Source organism: Chiloscyllium plagiosum, unplaced genomic scaffold, assembly GCF_037043375.1.
Source record: "Chiloscyllium plagiosum isolate Xiang-an unplaced genomic scaffold, Cpla_swu_hap1 HiC_scaffold_19, whole genome shotgun sequence".
NCBI classification, from domain to species: Eukaryota; Metazoa; Chordata; class Chondrichthyes; order Orectolobiformes; family Hemiscylliidae; genus Chiloscyllium; species Chiloscyllium plagiosum.
This window is the reverse complement of record NW_028270157.1, coordinates 41305555-41329685: the sequence shown is the minus strand read 5'-3', so window position 1 is coordinate 41329685 and position 24131 is coordinate 41305555. Positions and strand designations below refer to the sequence as shown.

The 24131-nt window shown below is 40.4% G+C and overlaps 1 protein-coding gene across 2 annotated transcripts in view; it reads left to right on the top strand.

The window, feature by feature from the left end:
* cecr2 (CECR2 histone acetyl-lysine reader) overlaps window positions 1-24131 on the top strand; it is a 144942-nt gene that overhangs the window by 79807 nt on the left and 41004 nt on the right. For both annotated transcript variants that reach the window (XM_043709444.2, XM_043709441.2), the window contains exons 6-10: window positions 639-706; window positions 9771-9946; window positions 15007-15096; window positions 18216-18372; window positions 19310-19439. In XM_043709444.2, coding sequence (XP_043565379.2) covers window positions 639-706; window positions 9771-9946; window positions 15007-15096; window positions 18216-18372; window positions 19310-19439 — 621 coding nt within the window. The remainder of the gene's footprint in view (window positions 1-638; window positions 707-9770; window positions 9947-15006; window positions 15097-18215; window positions 18373-19309; window positions 19440-24131) is intronic.

Genomic DNA, 24131 nt, shown 5'->3' with positions numbered 1-24131 from the left:
TGGTTCTGATTCTGAGGAGGGAACTTCCAGCATTTATTGCAGTTGCTCCTTTGTGTTCAAGGCTGTGCATTAAGGCTGGAATTCATCAGCATTGCACATCTTTCTAATTCAAAATGGATACAATTTTAATAATTGATATCACTAAATTAAGGTTCTTAAATCCTGATTCCTGAAACTAAACTTTTCTAAAACACACTTTTCCTCCCTACTGTTGCATTGCATATCTATAATTTTTCTCCCTTTTTCTTCTCTCTTTTTTTATCGTGTTATCTTTTCTTGGTATCTGTTTATTTCCATCTCTCTTTCTAACTCAAGTTTTTATTGCATTCTACCATAGTGTGCCCTCATCTTTCAGGAATAAGAATGATACTCTCGGGTGTTGTTTATATCTACGATGACCTTTGCCCATATACTGTCCCATCACCCATCCACACATTGGAAGGCATCTAAGTGGAATGTTATCATTTGGAGATAAAGGTTTATTTTCCTTTGTGATTGAGCATTTCATACTTGTTTATAATTTTGTAGCAAACAGTGAAAAGAGGACATCTTCCATATGGGAAGTCTGGTGAATAATATAGTATGATGACATAGATGAAGGCAAATAGTTTTTCAAGTTACTGAATGGTATTTTACAGTGAATCCACGATTGTAACCCGAGAAGTGCCTCCTATCGAAGATTCCCGACAAGAATGCAAAAGTCGTGGTAAGGGAACAATATTTTTATCTTTTTGTCTATTATCACAATGCATATTCCATAATAGATATTGCACTGATGCTTTTACTGTTATGAACACCCTGAGAATAATTAAGATAATGACACAAAGATTAATAGGAAGAGTAAGTTATGAAGGAGATACAAGGAGGCTTCAAAAACATGGAAAGGGGATCCTCGATTTACAAGTGCTTGACTTATGGATGAGGTCCCATATAGAGGTGTACTAATATTAATTCTAAGTATCCAACATATGAATATTTCCCTGTATTTATGAATTGCTATGTTATATTGTCCTATATTGTGCCCCAATTTGCATACAAAGCAACTTAAGAACTTGAGAATTGAAACAATTCAGAACCTACGGACTGCCTGTCGATAGATTGAGTGGGCAAAGATGTGTGTGGAATATAGTATGGGAAATATGAAAATTTTCATTTTGACAGGAAGAAATAAAAGGCAGTTTCTAAATATTGACAGATTGCAAACTGAGATGCAGAGGGATCTGGGTATTCTCGCACACAATTTGCAAAAGATTATTGTATGTATACAGCCAATAATTGGGGAAGCTAATTGAATATCATTATTTATCACAAGAAGAATTGAATATAAAACTGTGAAGGTAATGCTAAAGTTATAAAGGGTACTGGTACAGTGGCATCTGGAGTAATGTACACAGTATTGGTCTCCTTATTTAAGGGAGGATGTAAATGAATTGGAGGCAATTCAGAAAAGGTTTATGAGACTAATACCTAAAATGAGCAGGTTGCCTTATCAGGAACGGTTGGACAAGCAGGCTCTTGTCCTGCTGAACTTTGGAAGAGTAAAAGGTGTAGTGAGGGTCGTGGGTGTTTGGACCTTTCTTCCTCAAAAAGGTGGTTGAAACAGAATCCTGCAATATTTTTAAGACAGCGATTGGTATATTCTTGTTAAGCTAGTGTGGAAGGTTATCAGGGTAGGTGAGTATATAGATTTGAGGTAGCAATCAGATCAGCTGTAATCTTATTGAATTACTGAGCAGGCTGAATGGCCTACTATTCCTCCCAGTTCATATGCAAGATAGCATGGAAAATTTAGTTTTGAATTTAGAATTGAGTACCACAACAAATTTGAGCATGAACTGATGGATGAAGAATAAAAATTGGCTCACAACATGACCTTTATTATTGCTTTAACTGGAATCCTGACGTACTGCATGTTCTGTGAACATTGTACACCTTCAGGTGGAACAGAAATGGGAGGGAATAATTAATGCTTCACTGTACCAGGGAACCCCAACAACCTCTAACTCCTGTTTAAATAGAGATCTTCAAACCATGTTTTTACACTGCAAAATCTCTAGAAAATGATGCAGGAATCACTATATCATCCTTTGTGCCATTGTGCATCCTAGGAACTAGAATATCTGAACAAAAGATATTTGTTTCCTCCCCACTGTCCTAGATACAATTGAAATAATGCCAGATGATTAAAAAATTGTTGTCATCCTGCAACATACCTTATTTTGCACAATTACCTTAAGGATCCAATCTGACCTTATTTTGGAACTGTAAAGAGCAGGGAAACTGTAAAGAGCAGGTCCTAACAGTGGTCAGGACCAGGGGCGCAACATGAACCGGGAAATAGAGAAGGCATGTCAGAAAGGCAAGGTCACAGTGATCATGGGAGACTTCAATATGCAGGTGGACTGGGTAAATAATGTTGCCAGTGGATCCAAAGAAAGGGAATTCATGGAATGCTTACAGGATGGCTTTTTGGAACAGCTTGTCATGGAGCCCACAAGGGAGCAGGCTATTCTGGACCTAGTGCTATGTAATGAACCAGACTTTATAAAAAAATCTTAAAGTAAGGGAACACTTAGGAAGTAGCGATCATAATATGGTAGAGTTCAGTCTGCAGTTTGAAAGAGAGAAGGCAAAATTGGATGTAATGGTGTTACAGTTAAATAAAGGTAATTATGAGGGCATGAGAGAGGAACTGACGAAAATAGACTGGAAGCAGAGCCTAGCAGGGAAGACAGTAGAGCAAAAATGGCAGGAGTTTGTGGGTAAAATTGAGGACACTGCACAGAGGTTCATCCCCAAGAAGAGAAAGATTATCCGGGGAGGGATTAGACAGCCATGGCTGACAAAGGAAGTCAGGAAATCTATCAAAGATAAAGAGAGAGCCTATAAAGTGGCCAAGAGCACTGGGAAATCAGAAGATTGGGAAGGCTACGAAAACAAACCGAGGATAACAAGGAGAGAAATAAGGAAGGAGAGGATCAAATATGAAGGTAGGCTAACCAGTAATATTAGAAATGTTAGTAAAAGTTTCTTTCAATACATAAGAAACAAACGACAGGCAAGAGTAGACATTGGGCCACTTCAAACTGATGTTGGAAGCCTAGTGATGGGAGATAAGGAAATAGCAGGAGAACTTAATAAGTACTTTGCGTCAGTCTTCACAGTGGAAGACATGAGTAATATCCCAACAATTAAAGGGAGTCAGGGGGCTGAGTTGAGTATGGTTGCCATTACAAAAGAGAAAGTGCTAGAAAAGCTAAAAGGTCTTAAAATTGATAAATCTCCTGGCCCTGATGGGTTACATCCTAGAGTTCTGAGGGAGATGGCTGAGGAAATAGCGGAGGCGTTGGTTGAGATCTTTCAAAAGTCACTGGAGTCAGGGAAAGTCCCGGATGATTGGAAGATCGCTGTTGTAACCCCCTTGTTCAAGAAAGGATCAAGGCAAAAGATGGAAAATTATAGGCCAATTAGCCTAACCTCGGTTGTTGGTAAAATTCTAGAATCCATCATTAAGGATGAGGTTTCAAAATTCTTGGAAGAGCAGGGTCGATAAGAACAAGTCAACATGGATTTATTAAGGGGAGGTCATGCCTGACAAACCTGTTAGAATTCTTTGAAGAGGTGACAAGTAGGTTAGACCAGGGAAACCCAGTGGATGTGGTCTACCTAGACTTCCAAAAGGTCTTTGATAAAGTGCCACATGGGAGGCTGCTGAGCAAGGTGAGGGCCCATGGTGTTCGAGGTGAGCTACTGGTATGGATTGAGGATTGGCTGTCTGACAGAAGGCAGAGAGTTGGGATAAAAGGTTCTTTTTCGGAATGGCAGCCGGTGACAATCGGTGTCCCGCAGGGTTCAGTGTTGGGGCCGCAGCTGTTCACATTATATATTAATGATCTGGATGAAGGGACTGGGGGCATTCTAGCGAAGTTTGCCGATGATACAAAGTTAGGTGGACAGGCAGGTAGTACTGAGGAAGTGGGGAGGCTGCAGAAGGATCTAGACAGTTTGGAGGATTGGTCCAGGAAATGGTTGATGGAATTCAATGTGAGCAAACACGAGGTCTTTCACTTTAGGAAAAAGAATAGAAGCATGCATTACTTTCTAAACGGTGAGAAAATTTGTAAAGCCAAAGTACAGAGGGATCTGGGAGTGCTAGTTGAGGATTCTCTAAAGGTAAACATGCAGGTTGAGTCCGTGATTAAGAAAGCAAATGCAATGTTGTCAATTATCTCGAGGGTTGGAATGTAAAAGCACTGTTGTGCTACTGAGACTTTATAAAGCTCTGGTTAGGTCCCATTTGGAGTACTGTGTCCAGTTTTGGTCCCCACCCTTCAGGAAGGACATACTGGCACTGGAGCGTGTCCAGCGGAGATTCACACGGATGATCCCTGGAATGGTCGGCCTAACATAGGAGGAACGGCTGAGGATCCTGGGATTGTATTCATTGGAGTTTAGAAGATTAAGGGGAGATCTAATAGAAACTTACAAGATAATACATGGCTTGGAGAGGGTGGACGCTAGGAAATTGTTTCCGTTAGGCGAGGAGACTAGGACCCGTGGACACAGCTTTAGAATTAGAGGGGATAAATTCAGAACAGAAATGCGGAGACATTTCTTCAGCCAGAGAGTGGTGGGCCTGTGGAATTCATTGCCACAGAGTGCAGTGGAGGCTGGGACGCTAAATGTCTTCAAGGCAGAAATTGATAAGTTCTTGATGTCACAAGGAATTAAGGGCTACGGGGAGAATGCAGGTAAGTGGAGTTGAAATGCCCATCAGCCATGATTGAATGGCGGAGTGGATTCGATGGACCGAATGGCCTTACTTCCGCTCCTATGTCTTATGGTCTTATGGAAAGTGACACTAAATTCCATTCTTAGTCTCTCACTGGCTCCTATATCAGAATTGTAGAGATGCAAATGGTACTCTTTCAGTGAGCATCTTCAAAGTAAGTTTTTCGTTTAATGTTGTGCTATGTTCTTTTTTTTTAAAATGAGAAGGAACTCATACCTAATATGAATCTCAGAGAATATAGAGTCATTGAGATCTACAGCAGAGAAACAGACCCTTCGGTCCAACTCGTCCATTCCAACCAGATATCCTAAATAAATTTTGTCCCAAGTGTCAGCATTTGGCCCATATCCCTCTAAATCCTTCCTATTCATATACCCATCCAGATGTCTTTTAAATGTTGTAATTGTACCAGCCTCCACCACTTCCTGTGGCAGCTCATTCCATACATACACCACCGGCTGCATGAAAAGGTTGCCCCACATGTCCCTTTTAAATCTTTTCCCTCTCACCTTAAACTTATGCCCTGTAGTTTTGGACTCACCCACCCCAGGGAAAAGACTTTGCTTATTTACCTATCCACACTCCTCTTTCTCTGCACCCCCCCCTCCCCAAAACCATGATTTAAGAAACCTCTATATAAGGTCACCACTCAGCCTGTGACGCTCCAGGGAAAATAGCCCAAGTCTATTCAGCCTGTCCCTATAGCTCAAACCCTCCAACTGTGGCACATCCTTTGTAAATCTTTTCTGAACCCTTTCAAGTTTCACAGCATTCTTCCTAAAGCAGGGACACCAGAATTGTAAGCAGAATTCCAAAAGTGGACTAGTCAATGCCCTGTACAGACGCAACATGACTTCCCAACTCCTATACTCAATGCACTGACCAGTAAAGGCAAGCATATCAAACGCGGGTTTCACTATCCTATCTACCTGCAACTCCACTTTCAAGGAACTATGAACCTGCACTCCAAGGTCTCTTTGTTCACTCCCCAGGACCTGAGCATTAAGTGTACAAGCCCTGCCCTGATTTGCCTTTCCAAACTGCAGCATCTCTCATTTATCTAAATTAACCTCTATCTGCCACTTCTCGGCCCATTGGCCATCTGATCAAGATCCCAATGTACCCTGAGGTAACCTTCGCTGTCCACTGCACCTCCAATTTTGTTATCATCTGTAAACTTATTTACCATACCTACTTTGTTCACATCCAAATCATTTTTATGAATGGTGAAAAGCAGTGGGCACAGCACCAAACCTTCTGGCAAACCATTGTTCACAGGCCTCCAATCTGAAAAGCAACCCTTCACCACCACCCTGGGCTTTCCATCTTTGAGCCAGTTCGGTATCCAAATAGCTAGTTTTCCCTCTATTCTCTGTGATCTAATCTTGCTAACTAGTCTACCATAAAGTATCTGTCGAACGCCTTACTGAAGTCCATGTAGATCACGTCCACCACTGTGCCCTCATCTTTGTTACTTCTTCAAAAAACTCAATCAAGTTGGTGAGACACAATTTCCCACACACAAAGCCATGTTGACTATCCCTAATCAATCATTGCCTTTCCAAATACAGGTAAATCCTGTCCCTCAGGATTCTCTCCAACAACTTGCCCACCACCAATGTCAAGCTTACTGGTCTATAGTTCCCTGGCTTTTACTTACCACCATTCTTAAACATTGGCACCACATTAGCCAACCTCCAATTTTCTGGCACCTTGCCTGTGGCTATCGATGATACAAATATCTCAGCAAGAGGCCCAGCAATTACTTCCTTAGCTTCCCACAGAGTTGTAGCGTACACCTGATCATGTCTTGGGGATTTATCCACCTTTATACGTCCTAAGACGTCCAGCACTAACTCTTCTGTATTATGGGCATTTTTCAAGATGTTGCTATTTATTTCCCCACATTCAATATCTTCCATGTCCTTCTCCATAGTAAACACTGATGCAAAATACTCTTTTAGTATCTCCTCCATCTCCTGTGAGGTGGCCTTGCTGAATCTTAAGAGGCCCTGTTCTCTACCTCATTACCATTTTGACTTTAATGTATTTATAAAATCTCTGTGGATTCTCCTTCACTCTATTTAGCGAAGCTATCTCATGTCCCCTTTTTGTCCTCCTCTGATTTCTCTCTTAAGTATACTGCTACTACTTTTATACTGTTGTCGGAAATCACTTGATTTCTGCTGTCTACACCTTTCTTATTCTTTCTTATTCTTAACCGAAACCTCTAGTCACCAAGCATTCCCCACACCTACCAGCCTTGCCCTTCACCCTAACAGGAACATACTGTCTCCAGCCTCTTGTTATCTCATTTTTGAAGGCTTCCCATTTTCCAACCATCCCTCTAGGTGCAAACATCTGCCCCCAATCGACTTTTGAAAGTTCTTGTCTAATACCATCAAAACTGGCCTTCCTCCAGTTTAGAACGTTAACTTTTAGATCCCATCTATCCTTTTCCATCACTATTTTAAAGCTAATAGAATTATGCTTACTGGCTCCAAAGTGCTCCCCCATTGATACCTCAGTCACCTGCCCAGCCTTATTTTCCAAGAGTGGGTCAAGTTTTGCACCTTCTCTGAATCAGAACATTTTCTTGTACATGCTTAACAAATTCCTCTCCATCTAAACCCTTAACTCTAAGGCAGTCCCAGTCTATGTTTGGAAAGTTAAAATCCCCTACCATAACCACCCTATTATTCTTACAGGTAACCGAGAACTCCTTACAAATTTGTTTCTCAATTTCCTGCTGACTATTGGTGGGTCTGTAGTACAATCCCAATAAGGTGATCATCCCTTCCTTATTTCTCAGTTCCACCCAAATAACTTCCCTGAATGTATTCCCAGGAATATCCTCCCTACAGTTATCGCTAATCGGAAACACCAATCCTCCTCCTCTCATGCACCCCTTTCGGTCCTTCCTATAGCATCTATACCCTGGAACATTAAGCTACCAGTCCTGTCCATCCTTGAACTACGCCTCTGTAATTTCTGTGATATCCCAGTCCCATGTTCCTAGCCATGCCCTGAGTTCAACTGCCTTCCCTGTTAGGCCTCTTGCATTGAAATAAATGCAGTTTAATATATCAGTCCTAGCCCATTCTCTACTTCGTTCCTACCTGCCCTGTCTGTTAGATCTACTCTTTTTTTCTCCCCCAACTGTACCAGTCTCAGACTGATCACTACTATCTCTCAGCACCCCTACAACCAAATTAAATCTTCCCGAGCAGCTCTAGCAAACCTACCTGTCAGTAAATTAGTCACCTTCCCAATTCAGGTGCAATCTGTCCTTATACAGGTCACCTCCACCCCAGAAGAGATTCCTATGATCCAAAAATGTGAATCCTTCTCCCCTGCACCAGTTCCTCAACCACACATTCATGTGCTCTGTCCTCCATTTTTACCCTCTCTAGCTCATGCCATTAGGATTAATCCAGATAATACTACCTTCAAGGGCCTGCTTTTTAAATTCCTGCCTAACTTCCTATGTCATTAGTTCCAATGTGAACAATGACATCTGGCTGGTCCCTCTCCCCTTGGAGAATATTCTGCACTCTCTCCAAGATATCTTTGATCTTGGCTCCAGGGAGTCAACCTGATGTCTCACTGTCGTCCCCAGAATTGCCTGTCTGTGCCTCCAGCTAGATAGATTGGAACCTGAAGTATCCCTCATTACATTAGAGCTAGTGTCAACACCGGAAACCTGGCTGTCCGTGCTACATTCCTTGAGACTCCTTGAGAGTCCATCACCCTCTACATTTTCCAAAGCAGCATACTTGTTTGGAATGGGGAGAGCCACAGGAGACTCCTGCACTACCTGCCTCCCTCTCTACCTTTCCTGGAGGTCACCCATTTACCTGACTGTGGTTTATCTTCTCCCTGCAACCTCCATCCATCATAACGCCTAGCTCCTGTAACTTCCTTGTTGCCTCTAACTGCAGCTCTAACTGATCCTTGCGATCCAATATGATTCTCAAGCAAACACGCTTCCTGCAGACATAATCATCAGTAACATGGACTCTCTCGTTAATCTCCCACATCCAACAGAAAGAGCACATCACTCTCCTAAAGGCCATCTTTGCACCTTAACAATATACAGACTCAGAAAATAGCAGTGTTACTGCTCTAAGAACAGTGCTACAAGCTAGCTTAGTACTTACCTTTTTATATTTTTAAAGTTTAATTAAGAGACAGATTTCAATAACAACATATAGTCAGAAAGAAAATGCTCTACTCAATATTGTAAATTTACCAAAAGAAAAACAGAATGGTTACATTTTAAAAAGCCGCTTAGCTGCCCCCTGCTGTGAGCTTCCATGCAGCGGTTTCTCCAAGGTCAGCTGTGAATTTTGCCATTTGCTTATTTTTCTTAGAATGAGCTCCAATGTCCAGAGATAGTTGAAAACAGACAGAAAAGGCAGCAGCTGTATAGGTTACTGCTGGGTCAGATAGCAGTGTCGGTTTCTATCTCAGTTTGAATCACTGCTCATGAGTCACTGCCCTTTATTTGTCTTCCTCCTTTTTAAAGTGCTGTTGTTTTGATCTTTTCCCCCCCAAAAGTTCCAAAACAATGCAACAGCTTATAAAACAGTAACTACTGCTCGTAGAATTCAAGGAAATCAGCTCCAATACTGAAAAGGCACACCAAAGTCCTTCTGCGTCTAGGACTGATGACTCATACTATTTGACAGGGTGGTAGATAATACAGTGGGGCACAACAGAAAAGTGTGTCATAGGTTCCTCTGCATACTCTAGTGGGAGGGTCTTCAGGACATAGAATACATATGGCTGAGAATTTTAGTAAGATATATTAATCATCTTGAATTATGCATTTTGGTATCCTCCAGGATTTGTTGTAGTTGACCTGTGATATGCAAGCTCTGCTTCCTCCTCTAAATCAGAAAGAATCAGATGTATTAGATGGCTATTTTAACATGGTGTGTTTGTTGGACTATATTGTTTGAGATTTGCCTTCCAGATCCATTGAAAATGCCTGGAAGTTGTGGCACTTGGGAGCTAGTGTGTCAGACAGAGGAGGAATGGAGGAAATTAACGGAAGGCCTCCAGACAAACACTTCTATTAAAGAAAGACAGCTGCATGCAACTCTCACTGAAGACTTCCTTCCCGAAATTTGCAATATGATTGCTCATAAGGTTTGTTGACAATCTAGCACTTCATGGCAGTGCTCCAGAATTTACCTTGAATAATACAAAATATATAAAGTTTCATGAAATCTTCTATTTCATTTAACAGGAGAAATTGCAACTTAAAGATGTTTTCTCCATTGGAAAATTAGAATAAACGTTTTCAAAGCACATAATATTTAATGTACGTTCAGTTATATACCAAAAAAACTCTTGTTTAATGGATAGTAATCAATTTAGTGAATATGATAATGTGACTGTGGATAGCACTATAACTTGTGGAAACAGCCATCCCAGTGTTACTGTCACTTTTTCTGCAGCGTCTTCGCAATCTTCATCCTGTAGTGAAACACTGGTGCTTAAATAAGTATTAAGGGTGTGATTAACTGTACTCTCCCTTGTAATAATCGGTCAGCTCTCAAGATTGCACAGAAGGTATTTGAACAAATGTAATTTAAAGCAAATGTCTATAAAGGAGAATGTGATTATTGCTCTTGAGCTGCCTTAATAGCAGAATGAGTAAATGCTATATTAACCTGTTTGATCACAGTTCAGATCTTGGTTCAACTCCATTGGTGTCAGTTGATGAGTTTCCTCAAATTACCTGTTGCCTGGGTAATTTGGCTGCAGCGCTCAAAAGGGCTTCCAGTTGGAGGCACTTACCAATTATATCTTGCTATTTAAACCTTCAGTTCCAGCCTTGCTATGGGTAAAAAGTAGTGATGGTGTTTAGAAATTGTGGAAGATGCAAAAATCACTTTGCTTGACTCAGCATATTAAGAATGTTTTGTTTAGGCAAAGTTTGGGGGCTGGTGGCAAAAGATGGTTAAAAAGCAATGATGCAAAGTCATTCCACCATTTCATTAAGTGAAAATTAAAGTGGTCTTTTGAAATATGTTGAAAAGCATGTTTAGTGAATAGTGTAGCTTACTAAACAAAACCTTTATTTGTTTTAAATTAGCTTCCAGAAATACTTTACTTTCTGTCCAAGAATGTTGGTTTGGTTCTTGATCCATTTCTAGATCGTGAAGTACTTTTAAAATATTAATATTCTGAGTGCTGAAAGAGCACTCATGTGAGAAACCCATCTCAAATTATGATTTCAATAAAGCTGAGCAAACCAACACTCAAATGGACTTAGAAAAGTCAGGCAAGATTATTAACTCGAACCTCAACCAGGCCATAAACCATTATATTTTCTGTCAAGATCTACAGTGGCCGAGTTGCATACATTATATTAATTGTATAATTCAAAAGGTAACACATGCACCAACTAGATTGACCTACATGACTGGCCGATATTAGAAGAAAATGAGGACTACAGATGCTGGAGAGTCCGAGTCGAAAAGCGTGGCACGAGAAAAAGCACAGCAGGTCAGGCAGCATCCAAAGAGCAGGAGAGTCGATGTTTTGGGCATTAGCCCTTCGTTAGGAATGTGGCAGGAGAAGTGGACTGCGAGATATGTAGCGGGGATGAGGGGGAGCTGGGGGATGAGTGATGGCAATAGGTGGATGCGGGTAGGAGATGATTATGTAAGGTCAGTGGGGAGGATGGAGTGGATGTGTGGGAAGAAAGATGGACAGGTAGGTCAGGTCAAGAAGGCATTCCACTTTTTGATTCTGGCTAGTATTAGCTGCAGGATACCCAGTAATAGATTGGTCATTTAGCTGGCTTTACACCTGAAAAGCAGAAGCAAAATTCAACTATATACACCCCAAGTTGGTCTCTAAGATTTATTGCCAACTGGGATAAGGGTACAAGAGCAGATCAAAGGTATTGAGTCCTCCACTACTGATGCTCAGTAGCAGCAAAGTAAAACATCTACAAAATGCACAGCAGAAATTCACCAAGGCTGCTTAGATCATACCTTTGAAATCCAGGACCACTACCATTTATACTGACAGTGTTGCCAATATTTGGGAAGACCAACACCTTCAAGTTCTTCTTGAACCCACTTCCCATTCTGACTTCATCCAGCCAGCAATATCTACATCTCAGGAATGATTTTTTAAAAATAACTCAGATTGTTTTGAGAGAATTGAGTTCCAGTTCACAAGACATGGGTACCAGTATTCAGGAGAGGGGATCTGTGCATTTGGGCTGATCTACACCTGAACCTTGCTGGTGTTTGAGTGAGTGAGCCACATAGATAGGGAAGTAGAGAGAGACTTGGAATAGTAACAGATGAGGGATCAAACTTGGGTAGATGTGGCGAATTAAGGATGAGTCAAGGCAGAAGAGCAATAATCAGAGAATGGCAGGGAAAAATAAGAATACATTAATAATCAAAATAGGCTTCCATATATAGCAAAGAGACAAAACTAAAGACTATGTATCTGAATGCACACAGCATTCACGCTGGTGCACTTCCAAGTAAATAAATGTGATCTGATAGCCACTACAGGGACATAGTTGCAGAATAACCAGAATTGAGTCCTGAATATTGAGAGGATTTGACAATAAAGCAGAATAGGAAGCCAAATAAAGATGGAGGGGTAACATCATTAATTAAAGATGGCATTGACTCTTTGGTTAAGGATGACCTTGAATTAGGAGATCAGAATATCGTAGTAGTTTGTTTGGAGGTGAGGAATAGTAAAGGAAAGAAGTCACTAATGGGAGTGGTTTACAGACCAGTTAACAGTAATTACAATATAGGATGAAAGTAAGGTAACTAAAAGGAAATATTGGACAGTTATGCAAAAGGAATGGCAATAATGTGAGTGATTTTAGTATATGTTTTTAACTGGATGAATCAAGTTAGGAATGGTGGCATGGAAAAGGATTCCATAGAATGCTTTAGATAGAGATCCTTTGAGTAACACAGTCAAACAGCAGGTTTATATTAGACTCCGTCGTGTAATGAGACAGGAATAACTAATGATGTCAGAGTGAAGGGTGTTCTAGGTAATAACATGATTGAATCTTAATCCAGTTTAAAAAGAAAAGTGTGTCTAAGACTTCTATGTCAAACCTAAATAAGGGCAAGAAAGCTGACCTAGCTGAAGTGAATGGGGTTACTCGTCTAGGGGATTGATCAATACAGAAGTGTCAAATGTGTACAAAGGGATACTCGGAATAATCAAGGTAAATGTATTCGTGTTGTAAAGAAAAATTACAAAGGGATGACCCAATATCCCTACTTAACTAAAGTTAGGGGAACCATCCAATTTAAGGCAAAAGTATACAATTACGCAAAGATGAGTGGTTGCTCAGATTATAAAGAACAGCAGATGTGACTAGAACATCATTATTGAGAAGACTTCTGGTTCAGTTGAAGTTCAAGTTATAAGTTTGCTTGCTGAGCTGGAAGATTTGTTTTCGTCACCATGCTAGGTAACATCATCAGTGAGCCTCTGGTGAAGCTGGTGTACAGTCCTGCTTTCTATTTATGCGACTTGGTCTGTTAAGGTGGGTGATATCATTTCTGGATCTTTTTTTTCCAGAGGTTGGTAAATGTGGTCTAAATCGAATTCCAAGCCCTCAAACCGGAACTCCATCAATAAAGTTAAAAATCACACAACACCAGGTTATAGTTCACCAGGTTTAATTGGAAGCACAGTAGCTTTCGGAGTGCCGCCCCTTCATCAGGTGGTTGTGGTTCCATCAATAAATGCATCGATTTGGACCCCATTTACCAACCTCTGAGAACAAGAACTGGAAATGATATCACCTACTGTAACAGACCAAGATGCACAAATACGAAGCGGGATAGAACACCAGTGCTTGCCTGGAGACTCACTGATGATGTTACCTAGCATGGTGGCGAAACAAATGAAAACAAATCTTCCAGGTCAGCGAGCAAACTTACAACCTGTGACTAGAATGTTAATTAAGAGGAAGAAATTAGTAGGTAGAATCTTCTCAACTTTTGACACAGGCAATGGGGCATAATTTGGGAAAATTGAGTGGGATTGGCAGAAAAGAGATCCTCAGCAACAAAAGCAAAAACAAAAAGCAAAAACTTACCAAGTTTTATACAGCTGGGGAGGAATAGGTGATAGGCCTTTTTTTTTCCTTTTTTTGCATTAGCATCTCTTTGTTAGTTATCTTGCCTCATTTTTATGCAGTTTCCCATTCACCCACTCACTACATTGAAGCTAAATGGTAACTATTCCTGTTATGGACGTCAGAGCAGGTACTTGGGGACTCCAGTTCACCATTTATTCCTCTGGTCATCCAACCTGGTTCAGGGTTAGTGTTTCCTTATCACAACACTCTAGGCAATAGATTGTGCTCAGTCTTGGAAGTCCAGTGCAGCCAGTTCAGAGAACTGTGTGTAGATCAGTTAGGGATCTGGCCACTCAGCAGTCAGGGTTGTCTAACTGTCTGCAGTGTGGGGCATGATCAATTCTAGGAATCTGCTCAGTGGCAGTCAAGGCCAATTCAATCTGAGGCCAAACATGAACTGCCAAAGATCACAGAATAATAATTGGAAACAGGTCAGTGTTCATTTCCCTAATGCAGGAGTGCTGAGAATGGTTGCTACTGTATTCGAACTCTTATTCAGTCACTTTGTAAAGATTGATGATTGAGCCTTGGGTATGTTTAGCCCACAGAACTCTGACTTATTATTTGAACTCCGTTATTTTTCTACTTGCAAAATTATTAACCTTAGCAGTCAGAACACTCCTCCTCACTTCATCTCATGCCAAAATCTTAGTACATTAAATCATCTGATTTATTACTAACATACTATTCATGGCAGATATGGATTGAGTTGTTGTTGTGCAGCACCCATGCATATCAAAATCACCCTGCTTTCTTGTGAGAAGTTGATTTATTTCTATAAGAATGATTGGCTGAGTTTTGGAGTGATGGGTAGCATCATGGTAATGGCTTCATATAAAAACAAAATAGTGAGTTGGATTGACCCAGCAGGGCAAACGGAAATCAAAAGTTGTAATGATTAGTTTACGATGACTGACAAGTATCAGAATATAGTCTGTGATCAATCTATCAGGTCTGTATCCGAAAGGGGGTTATAGCAGTGCCAAGCATGGTCATTAACAGGCTGTCTGTAATAGCTGTGTGTTAGACCTCTGACCCCTCTTGCTTTCATTTCCAGGAGAAACAGCTGCAGAAGAAGCTGTCTGAAATGGCTCCCAGGAGAATTTCTGACCGCCTGACCCTAAAACGGTTGCAGCAGGAGGAAGAGGTAAAGCAGATCAGGTTTCAAAATATCAGTTTTGAAGCTAAACTTGGTCATTCTATTAACGCTCATAAAACTCTCTGGGATTTAAATTCCTCTTCAGTCGCTGATCTCAGCAACTGATCGATGAGTTTTCATTGAATTGAGCATTTCATTTGAAATCTATAATGGTATTTAGCATACGTGATGATCTTGGAGGCATTCTGGATTCCAGCACTCCTTTTAAAGAAACAGTTAAGTTAATTGTGCCAAATGATTAAATATCAAACAATTTCAAAAATACCTGGAAGAATTTAAGACTGCTTTGACAAGCAAAATAAGTCTTTTCCTTCATTGTTGCCCCTGAACACACATGCAGAAATAATGCAGTTGCGCAATCATTTAAGGGATGTGTGAAACTTGCTCAGTAAAGAATTGCCTCTGATTTTTTTTTTCTCTTCCCTGCCTGTGGGGAAATATCCAGCCTCAGCTTGCATCATGCAACAAGGATCTGCCTGAGATTGGAAATTCAGTAATGTGAACAATAATACTGGCTCTTTTGAACTAAATGGTTAACCACACAAGTATTGCATCATTTTATCCAGTTCTTTTGTTGATTTGGGTATCAGCAACATTCATTATTGTATTGTTTTGGATCAGTTGAATGAGCAACAGTCATTGAGACTAAGACGACTCTGGCTTTGTTTCAAGTTGATACAGTTTATGTAATTTATATATAGTTAGCGGGTTCCTAACTAGTAGTCTCTATTGGAAGTGTTTTTTTTATTCATTCTGTGGATGAGGGCATCACTGGCTAGGCCAGCATTTATTATCCATTCCTAGTTGCCCACAGGGCAGTTAAGAGTGCAAACGCATTGCTGTGGGTCTGGAGTCATATGTAGGCTGGATCAGGTAAGAATGGCAGTTTCTTTCCCTAAAGGACATTAGTTGACTAGATGTTTCGGACAATCGATGTCAGAATCTTAGTTCCAAACTCCTAATAAAAGCTCTGGAGAAAGGCAATTACCTGGGACTGTGCCCAAGCAAAGAATCAACAGCTTCAAGAAGAGTGAGTGAAAAATCCTTGTGCATCAATGTCATGTATGAACTTAGAATTATTTAAGTTTTTTTTTCTGGAGGAACTGGAGAAAAGCCTCATTATATTGCAAACTGGAACTATTAACCACTATCACCAACAGATTTGTTTGCAGCTAAATCTATTACATTAAATGCATCCAAATAAATGGTGTAAATTGGAAGTTACTCAAATGTGGTGTATGGGTTTCAGTTTGGACTTGTTCCAAAATTTTTTGGGTTTGCAGCAAAAGAGATGTTTCCTCTTCACTGACCAAGTCTCACATGTACCTTAAATGGTGTGCAACCGCAGTATTTCTGCACGTGTGTTCAGGGATAACAATGAAGGGAAAGACATGATTTGCTTGTCAAAGCAGTCATAAATTCTTACAGATACCTTTGAAGTTGTTTGATATTTAATCATTTGGCGCAATTAATTTAACTGTTTCTTTAAAGGAGTGCTGGAATGCCTCCATCATGTATTCTAAGTACAGCCAAAGATTTCAACTGAGATGCTCAATTCAGTGAAAAACAATCCATCTGTAACTGAGATCAGCTACTGAGGAGGAATTTAAACCTCTCCTTGGAACTGAAATACAGCCTCACATATGTCTCATATGTTCCCTGACAAACCTTTGACAGTTTACTGCAACATTGAATACTGGGGACATGCATAGCTTCTTAATGGTGCTCTTTACTCTCAAAAGTGGAATGCATAACTCTTTTCAATTGTTCAATAGAGGAAACACAATACTAAAATTGTAGTTCAAATTGTTTTGGAAATGTTACAAAGGATAAAACTTCCCAGTTAAGCTTTCACTCAAATTTTTGGTCAACTGCAAAGTACTCTAGGAAACTGAACATTACAGAAGCAGTCCTAAGGTATATTCCTTTTTCGCTTGGAGATGGAGACCAATTTCTAGAAGCAACAAAAGAATTCTTTCTCACAAGGCAGGCAATAATGTTAATCAATTTTGCCCTTTTGGATAGAGAATGTATAAATGGTAGGCTTCACTCCATTCTGGTACTTTAAGCTTTTCACACATGACTTGCAGAGCAACTAGTTAGCTTTAGCAACAACCTCTAAATACATGAATAGATATTACTTTTTTTAAAGAATTCGAAAGCCTGAGGGAATTTCTGATGCAATTAACTTCAGTCCAGGAATTTATCTCAATCAGATAGCTCCCCTTAGCACTAGATTTCCCTAGATTGTGTGCAAAAATCAGTACACAGACTAAATCAAAAGAAGTGTTTTTGGAATACAGCTGACTGTAGCTAAAGTAGAGTTCGATCCAATTTAACACTAGCAATATCAGCACATTGTGGTGGAATTGAGCAAAGCTAACCAGAAGATCAGAGAACTTTAAAAGTTGGTGAGCTATGCCCAAAACTATTGGCATTCATGTTTTACAATAATTTGAGTTTTAATTTGCCTATATCAGATCCACCCAACAAAGCCGGCCCGTCCCACGGTCAAAATTGAAAGTTTTCACCGTGACTCAAAAACGCTGTTCGCATGGCTTTCATATTTCTAGGCACACAGGCACTCGTAGTCATTTGAAAAAGCTTTAATAAGAAACTGACCAGTACTCATCAGTAATTCAGAATATTTTGTTTTGAAATCACTTTTATTGACTTACATAGTTTTACTTAGTTGAATGACTGGACACCTTTAAAAATGCTTATTTTTGGCGATAATAATAATTTTCAGCTGCTTTAAGAACATTCTATCAGGCTGCCACTTTTAAATATATCAAGGAATATCTTTAAGTGCAAAGGGAAGAAAAACAAACCATGTGTTTTGTTATGCTGTACTATAGCTTCAATTCACCAAATGTTTTATGTTTCCAATTATGCAAATTATTTTCACCTATATGTAGAACTGAACTAAACAACACAATTTTGAGTGCAATTTAGCTCAACATCATGATCACATGTGAAGCATAATTCTAATCTGCTATATTTTGGTCTACCTAAACTTTCAGAGAAAAACATATCAAAGAGAAACCTTATGTAATGATGCCCTGTTGCTGATATAAAAGCCAATTAGGTATTAATGCATATTTCAGGAAAAAATGTCTGCAATTGCAAAGGTAGAAGAACAGAAACGAAGAGAAGAGGAAGCAGAACGTCAATTACTTTTGGCTGTGCAGAAAAAGGAACAAGAGCAACTCATGGAAGAAGAGAGGAGGAGGGAGTTTGAAGAAAGAGTCAAAGCTGTAGAAGGTATAAAAATCTGGAATGACAAGCAATAGAGAAGTTGCAGTGAGTGGTTCATGAAGCAGGAATGCAGCCACCAGACTGTTGCTGGTTTCTGCCCATAATTACGCAGCACTGCCCAAAAGTAAAGAATGTTGTTGGATACACGTTAGCTCTTTATTGAAATAAAAGAGATTTTGGCAAAGTTTGTTTATGTGGATGACCTTGAGCTTGGAGAATAAGATGTTGTTTTTGTACCTTTGTGCTCTGCCCTACATTAGCCCTGATGTAGTAGGCAACTGTTTGCAAATTGACAAAATCACAAACTCTAAAGTGCACCCCTATCGTAACAATGTTTATTCTGTGAATAATATGGTTATTTCCACGTGGTGGGAGGGTTTTGTGGGATTGTCAGCATAAGATGAGGATGACACCCACGCCCACCTGATACAAATATGCCACTGAATGCAAACCTATAATTCAGGGCTGGCTCTCCTGTCTATAGTTACTAGAACTTTCAGGCAACCTACAGCTTTTACCCTGATATAGGAATGCTAACACTAATCTAAAGTTTCAGTACAATGCTAACAATGGTAAATAATTAAGTTGGCATGGAATAAGGGTATTCAAGAAAGTTGAAAAATGTGTTGTATATTTTATTCTTTAATTATCACCAATCTGAAATGAGACAACGTACATCTAATGTCCAAATTCATCCATTTTGTCTCTTGAGTTATTGGAAATCTGTAACATCTCCAGATGGAAATTTCAACAATTAGTTTCTGTTTTTGAAAGATCTTGCCATTTATATTCCAGTGTTATAATTTGATTTTCAAGTAAATAGGTTATTTTTGTTTAGTTATTTTGATCTTTAAGCTAAAGGTGCATCTATCTCCCAAGGTATGCTTGCACATTCCTAAACTTTTCAAATGTTGTAAATATCAATTTGCTGCTTTATCTACAGGCCGTGCTAAAAGAAGGAAGATGAGAGAAGAGCGAGCCTGGTTACTATCTCAGGGAAAAGAATTGCCTCCTGAACTTTTGAACCTTGAACCACTGTTCCCTAAAAAGAAAGATAAGAAGACAAAAGACTTGTATGTATTTTCTTGCGCAGGTGGATAGTGAAAGCTGAGTTTGTCTTATATACAGTCACTGATTCTTCATGAAAATAGCAAAAGATAATAAAATTTACGTAAAGCCTTAACGTGGAAGAAGTTGTTTAATGGTTAATGGAATCAAGCTGGAAAACCCCATCTGGATGATATTTATGAGACTGATAATTAAATGAGAGAGAGAATTGCATGGTTCTTCAAATTGAATTAAAGGAATTATTATGCACATGAGGGTGGAAGCCATATGGCAGCCATGCTTTCTCATCAATGAGAATTCAACCATGCCTTTAGTTTCTGGTTGTAGACAAAAAGGGAATTGCATCTCCAGTATAATGTTTTAATATTAACATTCAAAACAGTTGCCTTTCAGCTACTACTTAACAGCATTAGTAAAGTCCACCAGACTAATAGAATTTTAAATTACAATTTATGCGAAAAGCTGAGATAGAAATATTACATTTGTATGTTTCTGACGAGAAGCCTCACCAGTCAGGAACTACACTACAGTTTCTATTCATTATATACAATTTGCAATATTTACCCATTTTAAGTCAACTTGTCTGTGATGGTTTCAGTATGTTGTACGTGAGCCTTATTTCAATTAACTTAACCTAATCTTATCACAATATCTTTCCATTTCTTTCTCCCTCATGTAATTATCTAACTTACTCTTATAGGCATCTATACTATTACATTACATGTTGTGTGTAGCATGTTTCAAATTCTAACCCTGTATATAATTTCCCAAATCAGCCCCCAACAGGTGAAGTTCCAAATTAAAAGTGCACAGTTAATAAGTTTACCATTTGAGCAAAGCTATGTTCATTCTCCACAACAAAATAGCATTGTGCATTTAGAGGTCAACTTCCTGAATGTTTCATCATTCAAACACTCTTCTGCTTCTCATAGAGTCAAAGAGATGTACAGCATGGAAACAGACCCTTTGGTCCAATACGTCCATGCCGACCAGATATCCCAACCCAATCTAGTCTCACCTGCCAGCACCCGGCCCATATCCCTCCAAACTCTTCTTATCCATATACCCATTGAAATACCTCTTAAATGTTGCAATTGTACCAGCCTCCAACACTTTTTCTGGCAGCTCATTCCATACACGTACCATCTCTGTGTGAAACAGTTGCCCCGTAGGTCTCTTTTATATCTTTCCCCTCTCACCCTAAACCTATGCCCTCTAATTCTGGATTCCCCGACCCCAGGGAAAAGACTTTGCCTATTTACCCTATCCATGTCCCTCATAATTTTGTAAACCTCTATAAGATTAGATTAGATTAGCTTAGATTAGATTACTTACAGTGTGGAAACAGGCCCTTCGGCCCAACAAGTCCACACCGACCTGCCGAAGCGTATACCACCCAGACCCATACTCCTACATTTACCCCTACACCTAACACTACGGACAATTTAGCATGGTCAATTCACCTAACCTGCACATTTTTGGATTGTGGGAGGAAACCAGAGCACTCGGAGGAAACCCACGCAGACACGGGGAGAATGTGCAAACTCCACACAGAGAGTCGCCTGAGGTGGGAATTGAACCCGGGTCTCTGGCGCTGTGAGGCAGCAGTGCTAACCACTGTGCCACCGTGCCGCCCACTACCACCGTGCCGCCCACAAGGTTACCCCTCAGCCTCCAACGCTCCAGGGAAACCAGCCCCAGCCTGTTCAGCCTCTCCGTATAGCTCAAATCCTCCAACCCTGGCAACGTCCTTGTAAATCTTTTCTGAAGTCTTTCAAGTTTCACTACATCTTTCCGATAGGAAGGAGACCAGAATTGCACGCAATATTCCAACAGTGGCCTAACCAATATCCTGTACAGCCGTTGTTGTGGTTCTGTTCGCTGAGCTGGGAATTTGTCTTGCAGACATTTCGTCCCCTGTCTAGGTGACATCCTCAGTGCTTGGGAGCCTCGTGTGAAGTGCTTCTGTGATGTTTCCTCTGGCATTTATAGTGGTTTGAATCTGCCGCTTTCGGTTGTCACTTCCAGCTGTCCTGGACCCAATATACCGACCACTGCAACGGAGCACCCGAGTTACAAATTTTCTCACAAACTTTGAATCCTGTACAGCTGCAACATGACCTCCCAACTCCTGTACTCAATACTCTGACCAATAAAGGAAAGCATACCAAACGCCTTCTTCACTATCCTATCTACCTGCAACTCCACTTTCAAGGAGTTATGAACCTGCACTCCAAGGTCTCTTTGTTCAGCAACACCCCCTAGAATTTTGCCATTAAGTGTATAAGTCCTGCTAAGATTTGCTTTCCCAAAATTCAGCACCTCGCATTTATCTGAATTAAACTCCATCTGCCACTTCTCAGCCCATTGGCCCATCTGGTCAAGATCCTGTTGTAATCTGAGGTAACCCACTTCGCTGTCCATTACACCTCCAATTTTGGTGTCATCTGCAAACTTACTAACTGTACTTCTTATACTCGCATCCAAATCATTTCTGTAAATGACAAAAAGTAGAGGATCTGGCACCGATCCTTATGGCACTCCACTGGTCACAGGCCTCCAATCTGAAAAAACCCTCCACCACCACCCTCTGTCTTCTACCTTTGAGCCAGTTCTGTATCCAAGTGGCTAGTTCTCCCTGTATTCCATGAGATCTAACCTTGCTAATCAGTCTCCCATGGGGAACCTTGTCGAATGCCTTACTGAAGTCCATATAGATCACATCTTCTGCTCTGCCCTCGTAAATCTTCTTTGTTACTTCTTCAAAAAAACTCAATCAAGTTTGTGAGACATGATTTCACATACACAAAGCCATGTTAACTATCCCTAATCAGTCCTTGCCTCTCCAAATACATGTACATCTTGTCTCTCAGGATTCCCTCCAAAAATTTGCCCACTACCGAGGTCAGGCTCACTGGTCTATAGTTCCCTGGCTTGTCCTTACTACCCTTCTTAAACAGCGGCACCACGTTTGCCAACCTCCAGTCTTCTGGCACCTCACCTGTGACTATCAGTGATACAATATCTCAGCAATCACTTCCCTAGCTTCCCACAGAGTTCTCGGGTACACCTGATCAGGTCCTGGGGATTTATCCACCTTTACGCGTTTCAAGACATTCAGCACTTCCTCCTCTGTAATCTGGACATTTTGCAAGATGTCACCATCTATTTCCCTACAGTCTATATCTTCCATATCCTTTTCTACAGTAAATACTGATGCAAAATACTCATTTAGTATCTCCCCCATTTTCTGCGGCTCCACACAAAGGCCGCCTTGCTGATCTTTGAGGGGCCCTATTCTCTCCCTAGTTACCCTTTTGTCCTTCATGTATTTGTAAAAACTCTTTGGATTCTCCTTAATTCTGTTTGCCAAAGCTATCTCACGTCCCCTTTTTGCCCTCCTGATTTCCCTTTTAAGTATACTCCTACTTCCTTTATACTCTTCTAAGGATTCACTAGATCTATCCTGTCTATACCTTACATATGCTTCCTCCTTTTTCTTAACCAAACCCTCAATTTCTTTAGTCATCCAGCATTCCCTATACCTACCAGCCTTTCCTTTCACCATAACAGGAATATACTTTCTCTGGATTCTTGTTATCTCATTTCTGAAGGCTTCCCATTTTCCAGCCTTCCTCTTACCTGCGAACATCTGCCCCCAATCAGCTTTTGAAAGTTCTTACCTAATACCGTCAAAATTGGCCTTTCTCCAATTTAGAACTTCAACTTTTAAATCTGGTCTATCCTTTTCCATCATTATTTTAAATCTAATAGAATTATGATTGCTGGCCCCAAAGTGCTCCCCCACTGACACCTCAGTCACCTGCCCTGCCTTATTTCCCGAAAGTAGGTCAAGTTTTGCACCTTCTCTAGTTGGTACATCCACATACTGAATCAGAAAATTGTCTTGTACACACTTAACAAATTCCTCTCCATCTAAACCCTTAACACTATTGCAGTCCCAGTCTATGTTTGGAAAGTTAAAATCCCCTACCATAACCACCCTATTATTCTTACAGATAGCTGAGATCTCCTCACGAGTTAGTTTCTCAATTTCTCTCTGGTGGGGGGTGGGGGGTGCGTCTTTAATACAATCCCCATAAGGTTATCATCCCTTTCTATTTCTCAGTTCCATCCAAATAACTTCCCTGGATGTATTTCCTGGAATATCCTCCCTCAGCACAACTGTAATGCTATCCCTTATCAAAAATGCCATACCCCCACCTCTCTTGCCTCCCTTTCTATCCTTCCTGTAGCATTTGTATCCTGAAACATTAAGCTGCCAGTCCTGTCCATCCCTGAGCCATGTTTCTGTAATTGCTATGATATCCCAGTCCCATGTTCCTAACCATGCCCTGAGTTCATCTGCCTTCCCTGTTAGGCCCCTTGCATTGAAATAAATGCAGTTTAATTTATTAGTCCTACCTTGTCCCTGCCTGCCCTGACTGTTTGACTCGCTTCTGTTCTCAACTGTACTAGTCTCCGATTGATCTCCTTCTTCACTATCTCCATGGGTCCCAACCCCCCCCCCCCACCTTACTAGTTTAAATCCTCCCGAGTAGCTCTCGCAAATTTCCCTGCCAGTATATTAGTCCCCTTCCAATTTAGGTGCAATCCGTCCTTCTTGTACAGGTCAATTCTACCCCAAAAGAGATTCCAATGATCGAAAAATGTGAATCCATCTCCCATACACCAGC